Source organism: Paracoccidioides brasiliensis (assembly GCF_000150735.1).
Source record: "Paracoccidioides brasiliensis Pb18 unplaced genomic scaffold supercont2.2, whole genome shotgun sequence".
In the NCBI taxonomy this organism is placed as follows: Eukaryota; Fungi; Ascomycota; class Eurotiomycetes; order Onygenales; family Ajellomycetaceae; genus Paracoccidioides; species Paracoccidioides brasiliensis.
In genome coordinates, this window is record NW_011371359.1 from 1840055 (window position 1) to 1856658 (window position 16604).

The 16604-nt window shown below is 44.3% G+C and overlaps 5 protein-coding genes across 5 annotated transcripts; 1 reads left to right on the top strand and 4 right to left on the bottom strand.

Moving 5' to 3' along the window:
- Nucleotides 1–739: 739 nt before the first annotated feature.
- Nucleotides 740–1990, bottom strand: PADG_01764 (uncharacterized protein; the record flags this gene model as incomplete). The annotated part of the gene is made up of 3 exons (XM_010758759.1): nt 740–1516; nt 1611–1706; nt 1823–1990. 3 exons carry the CDS (start codon nt 1988–1990, stop codon nt 740–742), a joined length of 1041 nt encoding a protein of 346 aa, XP_010757061.1.
- A 2932-nt stretch (nt 1991–4922) lies between these two features.
- On the bottom strand, nt 4923–6776 carry PADG_01766 (uncharacterized protein; the record flags this gene model as incomplete). Its single annotated transcript, XM_010758760.1, has 1 exon — nt 4923–6776. The coding sequence occupies one exon, from the start codon at nt 6774–6776 to the stop codon at nt 4923–4925; it is 1854 nt and encodes a 617-aa protein (XP_010757062.1).
- Nucleotides 6777–8054: 1278 nt separating this feature from the next.
- Nucleotides 8055–10115, bottom strand: PADG_01767 (TFIIH/NER complex subunit TFB1; the record flags this gene model as incomplete). The annotated part of the gene is made up of 2 exons (XM_010758761.1): nt 8055–9898; nt 9971–10115. The coding sequence occupies 2 exons, from the start codon at nt 10113–10115 to the stop codon at nt 8055–8057; spliced, it is 1989 nt and encodes a 662-aa protein (XP_010757063.1).
- A 3199-nt stretch (nt 10116–13314) lies between these two features.
- PADG_11315 (uncharacterized protein) lies at nt 13315–13497 on the top strand (the record flags this gene model as incomplete). The annotated part of the gene is made up of 1 exon (XM_010759571.1): nt 13315–13497. One exon carries the CDS (start codon nt 13315–13317, stop codon nt 13495–13497), a length of 183 nt encoding a protein of 60 aa, XP_010757873.1.
- A 219-nt stretch (nt 13498–13716) lies between these two features.
- Nucleotides 13717–15907, bottom strand: PADG_01768 (uncharacterized protein; the record flags this gene model as incomplete). Its single annotated transcript, XM_010758762.1, has 3 exons — nt 13717–15206; nt 15305–15652; nt 15727–15907. 3 exons carry the CDS (start codon nt 15905–15907, stop codon nt 13717–13719), a joined length of 2019 nt encoding a protein of 672 aa, XP_010757064.1.
- Between the last annotated feature and the right edge of the window lie 697 nt (nt 15908–16604).

Sequence of the window (16604 nt, forward strand, 5' to 3'; positions counted from 1 at the left end):
GGGAGCTTATTAACTGCAAGATATCTTGAATTGGTTGGTATGTTTCTATCTATTACTCTATTCATATACCCTGCAACTATATAGTGCAATTTAGCAGCACGACGCACGCGAATTTTGACTACCCTTTCCCTGTATTTTTAACACTCTCTTTACCTATTTACACCTTTACCATCTCACGAATGTCATGACAGTGTTGGTATTCTACGGGGGGGTTTGGACGGAGTTGGGCTAGAGGGACTTATTTTGGTACCTGCTTTTGATTTTGGTTTTTACTCCATCTCGTTGGGTATTTTGTGCCTCCGTCTTGGGACACTGCTGGCCTCCATTTTGGATAATGTATTTTATTATAAAAGACTACTTTCTTGGTAGCTGTTACATCGATAGATGTGTTCTATTTAGGCTTGCATTCGCTGGTCTTGTAGTTTTGTTCTATGTAGTCCATTTTCCCAGCTCTGGTACATGGTCGATGATTGATGTGCGATTGAAGTTTAATGTAAATGAGCCAATGCAGGAGATATGAAATGAGTCTATTTGTTCTCAAGAAAATCCATATGCGTATAAAAGTATCTAGACCAAAGACATGTATGTATGTTACTGCTAAGATCACAAAAGTAGCTGTGGAAATAAAAGGCAAAATGCATCATCATCATCATCATCATCTATATGTGACTATGCCGTTACATCTCCTATCTCCCCAGAAATGCGAGCAAACAAAAACAACAAGCAAAAAAAGCAGGAACTAAAAGCTCCCCGTAAATCGATCTAATATCTGTCCCGCCAACGGCCTCCGCTGCTGGTGCTCCTGCTGCCTCCCATCTCCGCCCTCGCCACCTCTACCACTACCACGTATAGTCCCGCTCGCTCCCGCTCCCGCTCCTGCCGCCGCAGCCCTCGACTCCCCTTCCAGCCTCCTCCTCAACCCCTCAAACCCCTCCGCATCCCCTCCACTCCGCCCCGTCACCCTCCGCAGTCCACTCCACGGCCTCCACGTAACACCAGCACCGGCACCGGTCCCAGCAGCGCCACCGCCTCCGCGTCCCCGTGCTGAAGCCGCCGACAGATCACCATATGCCGAGCCTGGGACTCTCCATGCAGCGGCGCGGCCGGGTAATATCTCTGAGCGCCATGCGTAGCCGACGACCCAACCGGTGGCGGCGGCGAGGAGAGTGTGTGGGAATTGGGAGAGGGCGAGCTGCGAGGCGAGGAGGTAGGTTGTTGATTTGTCGCTGAGGGTTACTGTTGGGGTTGTTGTTGATGTTGTTGACGTCGATGGTTGGGAGGTAGTGGAGGATGACGAGGAGGGGTTCGGATAGGGAGGGATAGATGTGCTGGTGGAGATGCGGTATTTGTATGCGTGTGGGATTGCCGCGTAGAATTGGGCTAGGAGAGCGAAGAGGATGGCAGTGGGCCCGGCGGGGAGGTAGTTTAGGGTGTTTAGGGAGAGGGGGCGGAGGAGGAGGGCGAGGAGGAGGGGTGGGAGGAGGGTTGTGTAGGGGAGCGTGGTTAGGAGAAAGCTCTGAGGTGTTAGGTGGCAAGTTAGTATGTGGATTGTACGGTTTGATGGGGGATTTTTGAAGGGACGGGTGAAGAAAGGGGTTGGGTTGACTTACTCCGAATTTCCTGGATCCCCACAGCCGTTCAATTACGCGCAGGTGATAGAGGAGCATAGCTGCGAAGAGCACTTCCGTCGAATTCGTGTAGCATAGCTAGGGAATATGTACAGTCAGCTGCTATCTTGCCTTGTGTGTCTCGAACAAAAAAGCGACATGAAATTTCCCTTCCCTGGGAATCAAAAAGAAGAATCCAAAACAAGCTTGTTTACCTGCCAAACCCCAAGTCTCCATATTTGCCAGTATGTCCATAAATGCGGCACGACCTGGATATAAAACAAGTACTTTACATCTGCTACGCTAGCAGCTATCGACGATGCAATTATGAAGATGAGCGCATACTTAGATATAGGCGCATTAGTGAAACCTGAGCTGATCATGGCTTCGATTCTGTTCAACGAAAAGACCGCCGCGGAGTGAGGACGAGAAGGCGGAATGGAAGATGGGGTGTATATTGGAGAGGCTTTAATTTATCGTTGCTGTATGTTCTGTTTAGACGACGGCTTCCTCTTCACTGTTTTGCTTTCCTTTCCGTGCGGCTGTCGTCGTTGCTGTCACGGATAGGAGGAGAGTGTGGAGGTGAGCCGTGAAGTTGTCGCCGTGGCTTCCGTTCGGTCTTATTTCCTCACAATGTGTTCAACTACAGGCCCCATATGTGTTTCCATGCAACTGACAGGCCATTTCAGAGCACAGGAGGTTGTTAGAACCCGAGAAGGGAATCTCTAACTGGCGTTTCCCATGTGGATTGTGGTTGACTGAGAACTTGGCTGCGGCGGTTGCAGTGAAGTGACGTCCAAGATGCGGCTAAAGTACACATGGCCAATTAGCGATTGGCTTCCCGAAACTCGGCATGCCGAAACATACGCACTTATTAATCGTGCCCCGCGCACCCACACCTGATGTGGGTGCACCACAGCGTAACGAGCGTAATGATAAAAATATCAACTTCTTCATTAATCAATCTTCAAATATTAATATATCACCACCACCATGATCAATAAGATAGATGATCTTGAAAAATGTATTCAGAGTGCCATTGAAGTCTATAATGGCAATTGAAAACAGAAAATCCTACCTCTGGTATGCAAATTCAACATTTCTTATCAACATCTTTGAGCCAGAATCAATGAAAGAAAAACATGCAATGCAGAGACTGCACTGAACAAGAAGCTTAGCAAGAGTCAGAAGAATGTGTTAAAAGAGTGAATAGCTCATATGGACAGAAATAATTGTCCACTGACCACAGAGCAGATTCAAGATAATGTGAATCTCATTCTCAAACATTATCATACTGATCCTTCAACCTCCCCACCTGTGGTCAGCAAGATGTGGACCTATCAATATATACAAAAAGCTTGAATGGGTATAAAAGGGTTAAGCAGAAGACAATGAATCTGAAAAGAATTGCTGTTGAGGATATTAGCTACATCAAGGTATGATTTGACTGTTTGAAAATCTTACTTCAAAAGTACATATTTCAAACCTATGATATTTACAACTTCAATGAGATTGGCTTTCAAGAGGGTCAAGGACATGGAGAATGGGTTATTACTGCTTTTAAAGACTTTAATTCAGTTATAACTTCATCATATTCTTGAGGATTGATCACTGTGATTGAGTGTATTTCAGCAGATGATAAGGTATTGAATTTCTTCATCATGAAATCCAAAACTCAACTCAAAGATTGATATACACAAAGCAACCTACCAGGTGGATATACAATCATGACATCAGATACTGGCTATACCAATGATGAGATTGGCTTTGCATGAATTTAGCACTTTAATGAGATCTCTAAAAAAATGTCAGCAAGACAGTCATCAATTGCTGCTTCTTGACAATCATGAATCTCATCTCACTGAAGAATTTCTACAATACTGTGATCTCCACAAGATTATTCTATATGAATTTCCTTCATATTCAACTTATATACTGCAATCTCTAGATTGTGTGTCTTTTCAGCAGTATAAGCACTATCATTCAAAGACAGCTAATCAAGCTGTGTGATACAGATATGAGCAGTATGAAAAACATCAATTTCTATAGAATCTAATTGATGTCTGCAAAAAGACTTTTCAATCTTCTACTATTCAGACTGACTTTGCAGATTGTGGCATTGTTCTATTCAACCTGCAATCTGTACTGCTTAAGCTAGATTCAAAGGTCTCTGACTACTCTGAGTTGCAAATATATGGAGAAGACTTCTTTTCATTGCAATCAAGCTGTTCAGATACTGCTTTATCACAGCTATTCTCACTCTAGACAATTGAGAAGCTACAACATCATATTTGAGTGACAAAGAAGACAATGCAAGATATGGAGGATATACTTGATTCCAAATTACCTCATCTGAGCGATCAATTGAACAAGATTTTCCAAGGCAGTCTTGTTCAGACAGAACTCAATGCTATAAGAGAGAGTGAGATTAAGGGTTACTACCTTGCAACCAAACACTGCAGCACTAAAAATACACACCAGCAGGTTCAAGTAGGAGGTATACTCACTGTCAGAGATGCAAATAGAAAGATTGCGCAATGTAAAGAGGAGGAAGCAGAAAAAGAACATTATAAGAGAGTTAAATATGTTGGAAGAGCTTTGAAGAAAAATGCCACAGATCCAACTCAACAAGAGGTTAATGATATATATGAACATCTCGCGAATAATACAGCTACTATGGATGATATAGATAAATTAATTATCATAGATTAGCAGCGTGGTGATGAGATATTAATTTTTGAAGTTCTAATTATCCATATTTTTATTGTTACGCTGTTTTTATCGTTACGCTGTGGCGCACCCACATCAGGTGTGGGTGCGCGGAGGCACGATTAGTTATTACAAGTCCGGAGTATTCAATCGAGTAAACATATAGCACAGAATATTTACTTCACCGCCTACTTAAGATCATGTAGACTTTGGAAATATTTTTCAAAAGTTCTATCTTACCTAGTTTTAGGTGTTTTTTTTTTTTTTGTGGTGCTGGTGCTGGTGGTGGTTTTTGCTGTGACTAGATACAATTCAGATTCCCGAAACATCACATCATAAGAAACGTAAATTCTTCATCACCCCCCACACACAGTAAATGGGATAAGAAAAGAGCACTACATGACACAATTTGCTCCAGCACAGAGCAACATCAGAGAATTGAGCCAAGGAAAGTAAATGAAAGACAGAATGGGAAGGTTAGATGAGGAACATAGTGAAGTTTCACTGTTTTTGAAGGGAGGGTGAAGCTGCATGGCATTTGACATTTTTGCCAGGGGATATTCAAGAAAAGTCAAAATGCTAAGTAAGCAGGAAGGAACAAAATTTTCAAACTTCATCATCCATCTGCTGGTAGAACTGTCTCGCAATAGCCTGAATGCTCTGGTTCATATCCGCATTCACAGGACTAGGGCTGGCTGTCCTGGCTTTCGAGCTCCCGCTGATACTGGCAGTATTATTCCCCTTTTGACGGCCCCGACCAAAAGTCTGACTCTGGGTCTGCTGAGCATGGACCTGTGATTCTCGCTGTGGCTGCTGTTGGCGCTGCTGTACCACTTTCTGTTTTGTCAAGTCGACGGATCGCTGGTTCGTGCGACGCCAACGCTCAGGGGCCAGTTCTGGGTTTTTCAAGTAGCAGTCAGTTACTACGTGACCTCGACGAAAGCAGAATTCGCACTTGGCCACTAGTTGCTGTATGACTTGTTCTTCCTTTCGACTGCTGCTGCTGCTGCTGCTGGTGGTGGTGGTGTTGTTGTTGTTGTTGTTGTTGTTGTTGTTGTTGTTGTTGTTGTTGTTGTTGTTATTCATATTAGACGATTGGGATTTCCTCTCCTTGTTTTTCTTCGAGGAGGATCTTGTGTTAACAACATTATCGTTGCTGACAGTTCTGCTGACGCTAGCGCTGGTGATGTTACCACTACCGTTCCCACTTGACGCAGATGAGGTTAACTGCGCTGTGGCGGAAGGCGGGTGTGTTCTATTATCAGTGTTCGAAATAGTAGTAATAACGACGTTCCGTTCTGGTGGTAGGCATGCAACCAGTTCATCGATCAGCGTATCGATATCCAGTATCTGCGGCATGGACTTGGGCAATTCTTCGTGTTTCAGCGCAATGTTTTCATGAATGGTATTTCGGGAACTACTTGAAACATTCTCATATAAAATATCATAAAGCAACCAGTCAGGGACGGAGAAGCCAAGCTTCTCTAGCTTCCTTCTCGCCTCCTGAAATCTCTTGATATATTCCCTATCACTAGATTTCTGGGACGGGTACAGGCTGTGAAAAATGGCGCGGCGCTCTTCCTCCAGTGGGCGCCGGAAACTGGTTTCCAGCTGGTTCCAAAGCAGATACGCGGAGTGTTTCTTTGGCTGTGTGACGGACTCCATGGCCTGAGAGCCTATCGAGTCCCATATCAAATCATAGAGCCAGTCGTTCTGCTGTTCCCAAAGGTATGTATTCGCATCGGTGAATGGGGAAACCTTTTGGCCCTCCTCGATGATGTGGACGCATTCGGTGGCCTCAGCAATGGATAGGATCGATTCCCGCCATACAGAGTAATTGCTTTTACCGTATAGGCGGTGCAAGAAGGGGACATCCTTCGTCAGGCGGAGGAATGCGATTATCTTCTTACCGACGACGGCCTCCAGGTCAGGCTCGTCGACTTCAGCGCTGCCAGTGTTTTCCTGGCAGTCTCCATTGGAGCTGTCAAGTAACTCTTCAACAACATCTCCAACCCCAGTCTCATTCGCACTTCCATTCCCATTCGCACTCCTGATCGACTTCAGCTCCTGTTTCAATTGTTCAATCTCCAGCGAGAGGCCCAGCGTTAATTTCTCGAACTCAAGCCGGTGTGCAGGACGGATTCCCATCATATCCTGATCGACCTCTCCCTTCACGTGAAAATCAGGATACGATGCGAGGCCGTCCGTATACGAAGCGGTGGGAGCGGGACCGCTAGTGACAAGATTCTCACTGTCCTTGGTGTAGTTGTGCGGCATGAAACATGGATTCTCGGCCGCGGTAAGGGGCATGTTGACAATATTCGGTTGGAAGACGGCCAGCTGTTGTGGTGAAAAGGCCTCTGCGGATGCGTTCAGCGCAGACGTACGTTCCGATGTGTTTCTGGACGAACTCCTGCTGGGCATTATTTGGGGTTTTGCTTCGCTGTCTCCGCTTTCCATCTCGTCGCGTGGCTGGGATTCAGTCAATATGTAGTAGAAAGTATATGAGACAACAGGTAGAATAATACCTATAGAGTCCAGTTCACCCTGAAGAAATGGCTAAACAAGCGGATGGATGGATAGGCAGGACAGATATCGACTCGGTGCGGAGAGGAAGGTTATCTCGCAAAATCAATCGCAACTTTTTCTCACTCGACCAAGTAAATAACCTTAAAATAAGTCAGTCCACTTTAGAAAAAAGATATTTATGCTTTTGACGCAGGACACACACAGAAGCCCAACTCCCAAGCTAGTACAGCAAGGAAAATACAATGAAGAGTCCGAGGGAGAGAAGAGAGGACACCAGATGCAGACTGCGACTTTAACCAAACAAAGCTCCCAAATAAGGTTCCCGTTCTCTTTTTTTCGTTGCCTTCTATTTCATTTCATGCATTAGACATGGAAACGAAACTGGCTGATTGAGTGTTGCCTTGTGAGTTTCCCACGCCCATCTATTCACAGAGGACGAAAAGAGGGTCCCAGAACGCAACTTGGTTAATACTTTCCTTTCTTTTTCTATGTGTCGTCTGATCCTCGCTGAGTCTCTCGCTACTTGGCAGCTTGGTTAGATTTAAGCTGGCTGGTTCCAAGGCCTGGAGGTTGGAAAGTTTCCTAAGACTACAGCAAAGATAGGGTTAAGCCCTAAGTTAACAGCAGAGCAGTTGGATGACGCTGCGGGGGAGCGGAGCCTAATACGTCGGGGCGTTCCGTCGGGTTAGAGAGGAAGTAAAAGATGAGGAGCAGATATGAGAAGACGGCTAAATATCTCTTCCACTTAATATATGGTTTTTTTTTAGCCACTTCAATCCATTTCAATACTGCGTTCGTTCACTAGAACTACATGCAAGAATATGAAAGGGAGCTTCAAGATAATAATAATGATGATGATAGTTAATAAAAAAAAAATAAATAAATAAATAAAAAAATAAAAAAAAAAGCAAAGCACGCTCCGCAGCTTGGCAGCGGGGTCGACGCAATGCCCCCACAGCAACATTTGATGTAGTCGACAGGGGGACATTTGTTGTAATGGCTACAGCTGCGGGGGATGTGAGAAACTAGGAGTCCGGGAGCAGATGACGCGCAAGTATTTCTAACCCTTTACCGCGCTCACTTTAGAAAACGAGAAAAAATATGGTTATCAGCCACGGCTTCCGATGATAGCAAAAACAATCCCCCCAAAAAATTCAAAAATTCAAAATTCAAAATTCAAAAAAAAAAAAAAAAAATAAGAAGAAAATACTATTTCATGGGCAAATCACCCATCCTATCCTGTCCCTGAACCTGCTGCGCCAACGCCTTCCTGTACTCCTCCAACGCCTTCTCCAACGCCTTCAGAGTCGGCTCCATAAGCGCATTAACCGTCTTCTCCCCTCCCTCCACCCGCTTCAAGTTTGGCCGGATATTCTTCCCCGTCGACACCCTGACCTCCCTAGCATGTTGCTTCAACCTCTCAATCTCCGCCTGGCGCTCCTTCTCCGCCTCATCGGCCACAGCTTTGATACGGTCCATGGCACGATTTAACGATTCAACTAGCGACGCGATTTCACCTGCCCGCTCCGGATTCCCCGATAAAAAGGCCTGCCAGAATTGATGGAGGAATTCGGTTGTGGTGGCGTGCGTGAGGGTTAGGCGGTCGAAGATTGAAGAGGGGAGGCCGCAGGTTTCGGGAGAGGTGGCGGAGGCGGGGGAGAATTGGGATTTGCGGTCGCGGATCGCGGCAAAGATTTCAGAGGAGGCGGCGGCAAGTGCAGATTTGGAGCCAACTTTCTCAACTTGGGCCTTTGTATTTTTTTGGTTGCGGGCATTATTATTATTATTATTATTATCATCATCATCATCATCATCATCATCATCCTCGTCGCTGTCGGTTTCTTCGGGCTCGACGATACGGTCAAGTTGGACCCCTCCGCGCTTATTGGGTGGGAAGACGGCGTCAAGGTCATCTTGTAGCCTCCGTAAAATTTCGCGAGGATCTTGTTGGGCAACGGTTTGTGTATCTCCATCCTCCTTTGGATTGGTCCCAACGAAGAAACGGCTCTGGTCGCGCACATTTAGTGTTATCCGTTTTAGCTCCTCTTCCACGCGCAAATCACGCAACTGTAATTCGTTATACGTCTCTTCGTTCATTCCAATCGGGGCAGACGGGTCAGCATCGATTGGCGTGACATTCGCCATGATCTTCTCACTTAGCGAGTTCAACGTCCGAATAATTGGCACATTATCCATGGCGGCAGGCCTCATATCGAAATTCGGCCTATTCCCCATCCTCTGACTAACATCCACCTCATTCCCCTCAAGATCGATCATATGCGGCACATGCGCTGTCCACGAGTGCCCCGCATACTCATCGACCTTGAGATACTTATCTAAAATGGGATCACTCGCATCTGCATCCGTCACCCGCTCTCCACGTAGCTTCTTGAATAACTTGCTTTGAAAAAACCGTGACCAAAACTGCTGCTCGGTCAGCTTGGGGACGTTCTCATCGTACACCTTCTTCACCAACGGATGCTGGCTAAATATCAACTGGATCTGCTCCTTGCTGATATTCAGCTTGGTCACATTGTCCTCCACCCGCGGCTTCAGCGTTGAGAGCACATTGTATGACCCGCGCGTCTGCGCCTTCTCAATCGCATGAGCCCGTAGCAGATGCACCCTTGTTGACCAAAACTGCGACACGAACTGCGCGCTAGTGACCGCCTCGGCCTTAGTGCGAAGCGTCTCCATAAACACCTTCTGCAGTGCCGGATTCGCTTTTAGGAGTGACTGCTGTAGCTCTGCGTCCGCTATTAACCGGCTATCATCGTCCCACGGCGGTTTCCCCGACGCTGATGCCATCGCGGCTGGAGCGCCCTCTTTCGTAGGAACCTGTCCCGTCTTCACAGCTTGTATTGAAGCGCTAAGCGCATCTTTGATCGCATCTGCTTCAGCACGGGCGTTAGGTCCGGACACGAAGGAGAAGATATATTGTTCCGTGGCTCCTGGGGGAGGATTGTTGGGGCCGCCATTGGAGCCATCGTTGGAGGTTTGCGCGAAGATCTTAAGCATAACTTTGGGGCTTGCTGCCGGGGTTTGTTGTAGGTCTAGTGCGATCCAATTAAGCGATTCAACATCGGCACTTCACAAACATCCCCAGAAAGAATGGAAGAACATACGTGTAATATCCGCAACCTGAATCGTTACCGGTGATGCCCCGGAACCAGCCACCTCGGGGGTCCAAGTGATCGACTTCCCATCCGTCGCCATCGCCAATGAGCCATCTTTCTTCTTATATGTCACTACCTGGACCGGTGCCGCCATTGTTGCCATTCCGTCTGTGTTTCCACTCTTCTTCCGGAATTGGAATTCGTAATTCGTAGGCTAATCGTAGATATAAGGTGGGGGCCGAGAGTAAGATATGGTCAGGTTTATATGCTGAATGTTCCTCAGGTCACCTCAAACCAAACACTCGAAAGTCAGGAGCGGGATGACTTTCTAGGTATATATTGAAAAAAAAAAAAAGAAAGAAAGAAAAAAAAAAAAAGAGGAAGAAAGAAAGAAAGAAAGATCCTGCGCAGCGTTTCCAGTCATTAACCCTTGTCTCCCCTTTCCTTCATATATCGGCCCATGAAAATCATAAGTAAAGTCGGTGTCGCATTGTTCGACGAGAAAAGCTTCCAACTAAGTAAAGTAACTAAGTCGTGGCAGGGTAGTGATATTAGGAGGCGGGACAAAACTCCAGAGTTGTATGAAGGAGGGAAAAGAGCTTTGGTCAACTGTGCTAAAATGTATATTGGGTATATCCTTTGAATGGTTTTAATTGCCAACCCCCCACCCTCCGTCAGTCCTGCAATTCAACAGTCCTCCAAGGTCCAACACACGCTCCAGCCGTTTTCCTTCTCTCAGTCCGCTCAGATCCGTCCACGCGCACATTCCAGCAAACTAAGAGTAATTTCTATATCAACCCTCCCGGTTACTTATGCGCCTCGTTGATTTCCTTTGCAGTTGTGTAGCTTCGCGCTGGGGCGTTACGAGAAACGGTCAAAATCTTTCTCCTCCTCTTCCGTTCCCTGCTTGGACGTTAGGAGTAGGCGTGATTGGAAAAGATATTTTCGGGGCGGGTTCAACGGATGCTGATCTAATCCCCGAACGACATAAAAAAAATTTGCTAAACAGATGATAGAAGTGTGGAAGCAAATATGTTGTTATTTTTTCGTATGTTGCGGTATTTCCAATCACCGATGTTGAAGAAGCTCAACTTCAGAAGGGGGTTCGGGGGTGCAATGAAATATCACGTGTCAGATTGGGTCCCAATTTCGCCCTTGGGATAAGATGGAACCTTTGGGGCTAGTCCAACCCCGTCCATCAAGTTGCCCCATCTGAGTCACGGTCACGAGACCCCTGCCAGGCAGTTAGTGATGTTCATTACTTTCCCTTGCATTTATACGAGAAGGCTGCAGAGATTGTCTCTGTAGAAGGTTCACGAGAACGACGCAGCTGACGATACCTAGGCAGGTAGGGCGGTCATCATCACATTCTGTAAGGAATAGGAGGTTAGCTCTATAGATAGTTAACTATCTGACCTGCTGTTCAGGTGGTCAGCAGTTCATTCTCAATGTATTTGAGTGACTGGGATACACATACAATTCTCTATACAATCACTTGTACCCTCAATTCTTAGTTGTAGGCATAACACTCATCTGCTTTCTTAACTAGTCAAGCCCACCAATTCAGCTTCTCTATAAAAAATCCTGTATGACGTCATGTTGAATCCCGTCTCAGCACCGCCTCATTACAATTTGTGTAAATTCTTCATCTCCCAATTCAATGTGAGTTATCTTCAACCACCTTTTTAAAATAAACTCTCAGTGTGAAATATCTATTTTCAAAGCTATTGAAGAATTGAAAAAAACTCTATTTTCTTCTTTTAAGCTATCTACAAGTTACAAGCTTTTGAAAATCACTTTGTATAACTGATTAGCTGACAGAAATTAACTGCAATTAGCTTATCAGCAAATATAAAGATTAATCTCTAAACAAAAGAATTCTAAATATAGATATTAAAGCTTATCTTTTTTTTTTCATTTATATTTATAAAAAAAAACTTTTAAATTTTAAAGATTAACAAGAATACTATTTTTTTATATATTGTTAAAATTCTTAAAGTATAATTTTAATATTTCTTTTTGATATTAAAAATTTATAAAATTTAATTAAAGTTTATTTAATTATTTAATAATTTATTAATAAAATATAAATTTAATATAATATATAGTTAAAACTACAAAATATAAATAATTATAAAATAATTAATAAAAATATTAAAATATTAAAATATTAGTTAAATTTAAAAAAATTTAATTTTTATAAATTTTTTATTAATTTTTAAAAATAAATATATATTAAGTTTAAAAATAATTAAAAACTTTATATATTATTTTTAAATAATTATAAAAATTATAAAAATAAATATATATAGTTTTTTATTAATAAATTTCTTTGATATACTGTAATTATTAAATTTTTATATATTTTTATTTATAAAAATATATTATTAACTTTTATAAAAATATTAAACTATTTAAATAATTTTAATTTTGATAAAAAATTTTATATTTATTTAAATTTATTTTAATATATATTAATAAAAAATTATTAAATAAAATAAATAAATAAATAAAAATAAATAAATAAATATTTTAAAATAAAAAATTTACTTATTTTTAAAATTTTTTATTATATATATATATATATATAAATATATATATAACTTTATAATAGTTAAAATTTAATAAAAGATTAAATCAAAGTTAAAAATCTTTTTTTTATAATTAATTAATAAAAATTTAATTTATAAATTTTCTAGTTATACAAAGATTTTTTATAGTTTAAAAACTAAAAAGAGATTTTGGTCTGATTTTAATAAAAAATTTGCTAATATTGAAACTATTAATCAGACTTTTTGATAGAAAAAAACCTACTTTGAAGGTTAAAAATCAGACTAAGAAGTTAGAAATTTAAGTCGGATATACTGCTGCAGTATTAGAACTAGACCTAGAAACATGTATATTAAAATGACAGACTTGGTAGAATTCATGAAATTATTAAGCTTTTTAAGAAAGGGGTCGAATTCTAAAGAGGAGAGTGGTAACAAGCCTAGATTCCATCTTATAACACAGAGTATAAAACATTCCTTTAAAAAGGTAAGATGAAAAGAGGTAAAATTCTCAGCTATCCAGGCGCACACATGTTCATATAATACTTGTTAGTTTACATATGAATTCAAGACTCGACACTCAATCAATCAGATGCAAATTCAGAAAACTCAAAAGAACTTATCAAGGGGAAGACACAGCCTTAGTCTCCTCTTTGTTTTCTGCTTTCTGCTTCTGCTTTCTGCTTCTGCTTTCTGCTTTCTGCTTTAGTAATTTTCCCTTTTCCTAGACAAACCGTAGACTCCCCATATGCAAACCAGAGCAGGGATAGTATGACAGCAAATACCACATTTTGAATATTAAAAATGGAGGAATTAAAGCCCAACACCAACAAAGAAATATATGAGATATGGCTAAACTACCAAAATAATGCAACGCTCAATGCCCAACGCCCAATGCTCAATGCTCAATGCTTTAACGCTCAAGCAAAAGGGTGCGCCACCAACGCTCAAGCGACGAATATCAGTCAGGATAGGTATATGATGTAATCAAAACAAGACCTCCAAAACGAAGCAGAAACAGGACAAGAGAGGTATTTTCCCCGGCTTAACACCGCAACTTTTCAAATCGAAGCAGAAAGGAATAAGAGGAGAGGACCGCTGGCTTAAAAAAGAAAAGAAGGAAGGAAAAGAAGCAGTCAAATCAGTCACAGGATATACAAGTCAGAAAACAATCATAAGAATAAGCAATCTCCCCAAACATCTCCCTCACTTCTTGAACATATAATGCCCATACAACCCCCCAACGTCCCCAACCGCAACCGGCACCTTCCTCATCCCCCACCACCTAGCCCCCATCTTCCACGACCTCCTCCCATCATCCGCATGCACCTTACCGGCCCTCCCATCCGACTTCCCATTTGCGCCCGCCATCGGCTCGCGCACATACCACCCCCGCCGCCCCAGATCCCGCACCAACCAGCCGTTCCCATACTTGCTGGCGCGGCTCCGCTGGCGCAGCGGGGAGATGATTTTCTCGCTGAGCTCGATGACGTCGAGTGGGGAGCTGTGCGGGGTGACGAGGAGGCAGGCTTTCGGGTTGAAGAGGGCTGCTTGGTTTATGTGGGGGTTCTTTGTGAGGTCTAGATAGCGGAGTTGGGAGGGGATCCATTGGCGGTGGATACGGGAAGTAGAGGTTTTTTCTGACTGGGTGGTTGTGCTGTTGCGGGAGTGGTGGTCTTGCTCGTTATTAGGCGATGGAGGCGGGGCGAAGAACAAGTTGATATCGCTGACGGTCAAGTTTGCGGAATTGAGACCTAGTTCCTCGACATATTTGGACAGCTCGACTAGGGCTGACATATTGCTTGATCTCACTTTGGCGCCTCCTAGGTTTACAGAGCGCAGGGATGGAATGAGAGTGAGGCTGGGTAGGAGCGCGTCGACATCCGCCTCGTCCAGGAGTTGGTGCCTAGCTGTATCAGTCATGACATTCAGGTAGATGAGCGAACCCATCACAGCTGGGTGGGTGGTTAGGAGTTCCACCACCTCCGGACCCGTGAGCTTGGTGCAGCGCGAAATATTCAGGTGGGTAATGCGGGCACTATGTGGGATGGACATCAGTGCGGAGTTCGTGATTTGAGTGTGACAGACGTCGAGATGGGTCAAGTTGACTAGACGTGGAAGGAGAGCCTCAAAGACGCGGGGGCTAAGGCCGCTGCATTCGTGCAGAGATACCCGACGGAGCATGGGAAGGGTTTCGGGAAAGTTTGGGTCTTCGGTCACGGCGCTCAGAAACCCGTCTGAGAAGGTGGAAGAAGAACAGCCGCAGAAATCAACAGCGCGGAGAGAAGGGGTTCTCGAGAGCAATTTCCGAATGACGTCCCCATTCACATCATCTTCCAGATGCTCTTGCAGCAGACACTCCTTCAGGTTCTTCAGAAGCTCCAGGCATTCAAGGAGGGTCTTGGATGTGAGGTTTTGAATCTCCGTATTCATCTGCTGTGTGCGTCCCAACCCAACAGAAGTAAAGTGGGAAAAGTCCAGCCGCCGGACAATGGTGCCCAGAGCGGGATATTGTCGGATGTGGTCAAGGGCCTTTGAGAAGATGACCGAGTGTGGGATGGTGATATTTCGATAGAGAACACTCAGCGTGGCGGAATGGAGCGTTCGAGACGTCAGCAGACAGGAAATGAGATCAACATTCCGTGGCGTGTAGCCATTGGGGGGGATATCAAGAGCTAGATACGAGATGATTTGATCTGGAACAATCAGTAGTTACTATATGCCGTTCTCACAGGAATACCCGCATGAGGTCCTCAGAAAGGATAAAGTTCCAGAGAGAGAGAGAGAGTTTTACCTAGTATCTCAGAAGGGAGCAATTCGATAGGAGCATTCCCCTTCTTTAAAGTAGATTTCTTAGGCTCCTCCAGAACAGTGCAGATGCGATTGTTGATATCCTTGTCCTCCCACGCAAAACCCCTCGACTTCGCATTCCCCAGTAAGCGCAGGTCACTGTAGCTCCTGCTCAGCCTCCGCCCACCCAAGGGGATCTGCTTCCATCCCAGAAAGGCACCACATGGACAGCAGAATTCGAGGTGATCCGGGGGGGGGGCAAGAGTTCGAGACTGGACAGCCGTGTTGCTGGGATTTGGTAAGTGTTCGCTGGGGGTAATTTCCTCGGTATCTACAAAAGATTGGGCGATTTCTGGAGGGTTATATGGTTAGATATATCTCCATAAATAAAGGCGTGGCGGAAGAAGAGAGGTAAATAGCAAGTACCGGTGGAATCCTCTTTGATGGAGCCGAAGGAAGGGCGGCGGGAGCTGCCTGATTCAGTGGAAGGGGAAGGGGAGTTTTCGCGCGAGCGATTCTGGGGTTTGCTGGTCTGCTGGAAATAGTCCTGCCGCTGGTGCTGATGGTTGCCAGGGCAATTGGAGATTGGGGCGGCCCGGGAGCTCATGTCTCGTTGACAAGATCTAGCGGCGGTAGACGTTCTTTATGTCAGGATATTATTTATTGCCTTGTGGGAACCACCGATATGGGAGTGAGATAGGTCTGTAACCGGGAGAAAAGGGAGAGGGGAAGGAGGAGGAAAGATGAGAAAAGATGAGAAAAGATGAGAAAAGATGAGAAAAGATGAGATGAGATGAAGAAAAGATGGGATGAGATGAAATGAGATGAGCAGAGAAGCACCTGATGGCGCAAAGATGGGAGAAGTAGCAGAAACAGTCACAGCAGCTTTCGGATGATTGTGGGGGAGGAAAACATATATTATATGGGCAACACATACCGGTTAGGGTTTAGATCGTTGGAGACCTCCTCTTGGGGAAGTAAGTTATGGCACCAATACGGTAACAGTATGGTAACAGTACGGTAACAGTACGGTAAACTCGGGCTTGTTTTCCAATGGCGGGCGAGTTGTGGTGCAGAAGGGCCGTCACGGAGACTCTTCTCGTACCCGGGTAAGTAATGATTTTACAGGCAGGTGATATATAAGTATGGAACGCAGGTGAAATGCAGGCGTAAAGAAAGCTCGCTAGAGTGCGCTTGGTCAGTGGGAGGAGTTGCTGTTAGTCACAAATTCCCCTCAGCGGAACGGGGGGAACAAGGGGCGGAAGTACGCGGTCCCAAGAGGTGTTTTTGGATGGTAAAAGGTC